At 39.6% G+C, this 4,712-nt stretch overlaps 1 protein-coding gene across 1 annotated transcript; it reads left to right on the top strand.

Annotated features, from left to right (window-relative positions):
- Positions 1-7: 7 nt before the first annotated feature.
- On the top strand, positions 8-3,183 carry LOC109588621 (wall-associated receptor kinase-like 20). Its single transcript, XM_020004770.1, has 6 exons — positions 8-975; positions 1,019-1,103; positions 1,212-1,307; positions 1,352-1,498; positions 1,548-1,680; positions 1,729-3,183. The coding sequence occupies exons 1-6, from the start codon at positions 722-724 to the stop codon at positions 3,114-3,116; spliced, it is 2,103 nt and encodes a 700-aa protein (XP_019860329.1). The 5' UTR covers positions 8-721; the 3' UTR covers positions 3,117-3,183.
- Positions 3,184-4,712: the final 1,529 nt, after the last annotated feature.

The following is a 4,712-nucleotide window of genomic DNA, read 5'->3' as shown; positions in this document are numbered from 1 at the left end:
TGCTATTGAAGTTGAGCCTTCTGATACTGTGAAAAAAGTGAAGAAGAAGATAGCAGAGAAAGAGAGCCTGCTAGCTGACAAGCTACAAATCCTCACCATTGACAACAAGGAGTTACAAGACAGCGACGTCCTTCAAGACCACTCCATTGAGAATGAGGCTACAGTAATTTGCACAGTATCTCAAAGCACTCTCCTTCTCAATCAACCAATTGAACCTCATCAGGTTTTTGTTGAAATTTTTTCAACAGAGGTTCTAGCTGTTCCAGTAGTTATTTCAGAGGCTAGTGTGGGTGACATTAAACGTAAAATCACATTTCAGAGCCGTTTCGCTACTCCCCTTTTGTCGGAATATAGCTACAATGTTGCTTTTGCCAATGAAAGTCTTGATGATCTCCAAAGTCTCTCCCACTACAATATTGAGTATGGTGCAACTTTGAAGTTGGAATGGTCCTCCATACAAATTGTGGTCAAGACAGACAGTGGGAGGACCATCAGTCTTGATGTACTACCAATTGATAATGTTGGGAGGGTCAAGACTATCATTGAAGATAAGTTGGTGATTCCTTTTAAGAAGCAAGAGGTTTTGTTTGACGGTACTCTGCTGGAGGATAACGATACTCTTTTTCGTTGTGGCATTAATAAAGGAGGCCAGTTGCAGTTACACTACCTAGTCACGGTTCATATCAAAGCACTCACTGCAACTAATTATCCTTCCCTGGAGATGATGACCCCTATTTCTGTAGAGGCTGTCAAGGAAAACATTCAACCCAAAGATCAGAATTTATACTTTGCAGGTCAGTTAATACGAGATGGTGGAATCTTTTTCTGTGAATACGAAACCGACGAAGTTGTCTTTCAATTAAGCCGCTATTCTGTTACCTTCACTTCCAAGAAAGGATTGTGCACACAGTGCAATGAAGCTATTGAAGTAGGAGATGGGGCAGTACTGGCCAATTGTTCTCATCTTTTGTGCAGGTATGATGCTATGATAATAATGAAATCAATACTGTTTTGATAGGCTTTGCATGGATAAATCTGTTAAGATAAAGGATGGGGAGTGTATTTCATGCAAGAAAGTACTATCACCACTTGAAATCTGTTCTGTAAGTTAATGACAGAAATAAAGCATGCAACCTGTTTCTTTTACAGGGAATTCTCTCATGCATGATACATAGTATAGTATTGTTTTAAATATCTTATCCTTGCTATAGGTCTTAAATGATGAGGAGCTTGTTGTGAAGAACTTCCCTTATCGCTTCTATTGCAAATCAGAAGGATGCACAGCTTCTTGTTTCTTTGAAGATAAAGTATATTTAAATTAATCATGGCATTGTTTATTATTTATTTGTAGATTGATGAATTCTGTTGTTATAGATGTGCACACACTAACTGTATAGTGTGTAGAGTACAGCATGAAGGAATGAACTGCAAGGAGTATCAGAATATGATTGGTGAGCCTAATAACATAGCTTCTAGGGCAGCAGTGCACAAAATCATTGTAAGAATTATATTATATTTTGTGGAACATTTAATTTTTTACTTTTCAGAGTCAGCTAAAGGATGGGAGTGCTATTAAATGTCCCAGCTGTGCAACAGTCCTTGTGAAAAAGTATGGATGCAAATGGATTAGGTGTCTTATTTGTAAAATGGAAGTATATATTCAACACACTGATTCAAATGGTAAAACAATTGCTCTGTGTAGCTTTGTGCGATCATTAATTTTTATAGAGAGTGTGTTGCTCCTTCGCAAAGGAACGGAAGTTATTTTTGAGGAAGACACTACACGACTTTCGAAATCTTACAATGAATTATTGAATGCCTTTGAAGCAAGAAGGATAGCTTTCTTCCAAGAGCTTGATGAATTGAGGGGCATGTTAATATTTCAGGATGATGGTATTCGACGTCTTCAATCAGAAAAAAGGAGTCTAATGCAAACAATAGTGGACAAGGATGCTTTGATCCAGTCACTGCAGATGAACCAGCCTATGGGGCAGCTATCATTAACTTCGGCATCAGGTGAAGAAGGTAGTCAATCTGACGTAATAAAAAGGCTTAAGGATAGGAATAATGTACTTTGTGAAGCGATACGTCAATCAGATATCAAAATCGGCATCTTAGAGAGAGATAAGAGTCAACAAGCTGCACAATTGGCTGAAGCTTTGGAGACAAAGAGATTAATTCAAGATGCATATATAAAAACTCAAAAGCAACACAGTGAAGAAATCGTTCAGTTACGCCAACAGCTTAGAGAAAGTAACCAACATTATAAAAGTACTCCTAATTGGCAGTTTAGTCATCAAGATGTCACTCTATCCCAACAGGAGTTAGGTAGAGGTGCTTTTGGCACTGTCCGCATTGGTAAATTTCGAGGGCAGTCAGTGGCTGTCAAGCAGTTGTATGCAGAGCTGCAAAGCCCTGAAAATATTAGCAGAATGAATCGCGAGATCGATATTTTATCTCAACTACGACATCCAAATATTGTCCAGTTCATAGGTGCCATTTTAGATCATCCTGATGGCAATCCTAGGATTATGACTGAGGTAATGGATACCTCATTGCGTAAAGCTTATGAAAGTAAGAAGCTGACTCCTGATTCTGGCTGTAGACCAGTGATTCTATCTATCATGCATGATGTAGCTGTGGGTTTAAACTACCTACACACTCTACCAATTGATAATATAGTGCATCGTGATGTTAGCAGTGCTAATGTGCTACTGGAGTCAAAGGGGCCAGGGAAATGGAAGACAAAGATATCCGACTTTGGATCAGCCAATATAGTTCGGCGTGCTGTTAGCAGGGCACCAGGAGCTGAAGTGTACAGTGCACCAGAATGTTTTCAAGGTGTTTCCAATCAGTATTCTGCTGTGCAAACTCCCAAGATGGATGTCTATAGTTATGGTGTTCTATTTTGTGAAGCATTGACTTGCAAGTTTCCGGATCGTAGCTCATTTCAAGATATGTTGCAACAAGTTTGGTCCAGTACTAAGTCAGTGGGATTGATCACAAGGTCTTTGCACCATGAGCTTATCAAGTCGTGCACAAAAGATAATCCTTATAAACGTCCTACAATGAATGAAGTGATTAGCAAACTTGATCAGTTGCTTGCATCACATTAATGTTAAATTTTGGCACTTTTGTAAGGAAAAGGAACTAATTTTGTCTAACTATAATTATTAATATTAATGAGCATAATAACTAATAAAATAACTGATCTACGCCTACCAACTAAAGCCCTTGAGAACAACAGGCCTCTGCTGGCTCACCAGCTACAGTAATAATATTTTCAAAATATATGGAAAGAAACTGGTGACTAATAATGTCATAGAACTATGGACTCGTGTCTCCATAGACTATTCTACTACTTGCTCTCTCTCCTTATCTTTTAGTGGATACTATTCCTCCTGTTGGAGCTTATGATGTGTCGATTGACGCTAAAAGAATCGGTGGAACGTTTGAAAAGGGCAGCAGATTTAGGCAATGTAGCCCTTCTTGTAAGCAGCGAGTCAAATAGTCAAAGTAATTGTGACATTTATTATTAATTTTTCGTAATCAATAGAGCTGTTGCACGGATGTAATCAACGGGGTAGGCGGAGCTTCCTGTCAGCCATATGCATATTGAGTGGCAAGAATGTACACGCAATGAATGGAGAAATGGAAACAAACTGCGATTTTTCATCAAAGAGATATCATACTTTGCTGCAGAATATTATGGAGACTTCTTTACTCAATATCTTCATCTCCTACCTTGCATTAGCCTGGAATGTCAACTGCAGAATTTATTTAAATTTTTTCTCCATTCCCCCATTCATTCTTGGCCTTCTTGCCACCCAACATGCATGGCGGACAATTTAGCTCAATTTTAGCCACACCCTCCCGTTGATTACTTCCATGCAACAGCTCTATAAAACATTAACTAAAATCAAAATCTAAAAGGAAGGAAACAAGTCCTTCCCAATCAGCTTTAGCAAAATTATAGGTAGGTAACGAAAAGGAGGGACTGGAACGTCTGGGGAAAGTACAGTAGAGTCGAATTGACACAGCAAAATGGTCAGAATTTAGGGGGGATGATTCTGAGGTGCATCATGTACAGATTCAATAATTTGTGAGTCAGTGGTTAAATTAAAGGAAGTGGATATTGGTCCGGCAGCCGGACGCCTACTTCAGGGCTATAGATCCGGCAGTCCGTTGTTCTCCGTAAAACACCTTGTGCGCATGCGCAATAGTGCAAAATGGAACTTAGTCTTTTTATCAAGAAACCCTAATCCCAAAACCCTACAATCCCGGAGGCTAAGATGTACGAGAGGGTGCTCTAAAAAACAAAACACTAAACCCCAATCCCAACCCTACGACCCCGGAGGCTAAGATGTACGAGAGGGTGTTCTAAAAACTAAACACTAAACCCCAATCCCAACCCTACGACCCCGGAGGCTAAGATGTACGAGAGGGTGTTTATTAAAAAAAGTGATTTAAAAAAAGAAAAAAATCAAACATTGCAGCATAGTTTTAGTCAATAGTCCCAACAGGATTTGAACCACTGGCCCCATCCGTGCAATCCAGACCAGCCTCTCCACTACACCACCGCAACCCTGCTGCATCAACGTTGCTGATTGTCGTATTTATACTTGATATCTGTATATAAAATCGTGTATTAGTATACTGGGGCTTCACCTAGTCAGGCGTGGCCAAGTCAGGCCACGCCTGACTAGGCTTCG

The sequence above is a fragment of the Amphimedon queenslandica genome, unplaced genomic scaffold (assembly GCF_000090795.2).
Source record: "Amphimedon queenslandica unplaced genomic scaffold, v1.1 AMPQUscaffold_11972, whole genome shotgun sequence".
NCBI classification, from domain to species: domain Eukaryota; kingdom Metazoa; phylum Porifera; class Demospongiae; order Haplosclerida; family Niphatidae; genus Amphimedon; species Amphimedon queenslandica.
This window is presented reverse-complemented; position numbering and strand designations above follow the sequence as displayed.

Excerpts from the sequence above, each read along its gene's own strand:
- LOC109588621 (XM_020004770.1), top strand. The coding sequence starts at position 722 with ATGATGACCCCTATTTCTGTAGAGGCTGTCAAGGAAAACATTCAACCC. Across the intron at positions 1,499-1,547 it reads CAGCAGTGCACAAAATCATT|AGTCAGCTAAAGGATGGGAG; the intron begins GTAAGAATTATA and ends TTTACTTTTCAG. Across the intron at positions 1,681-1,728 it reads TCAACACACTGATTCAAATG|AGAGTGTGTTGCTCCTTCGC; the intron begins GTAAAACAATTG and ends TAATTTTTATAG.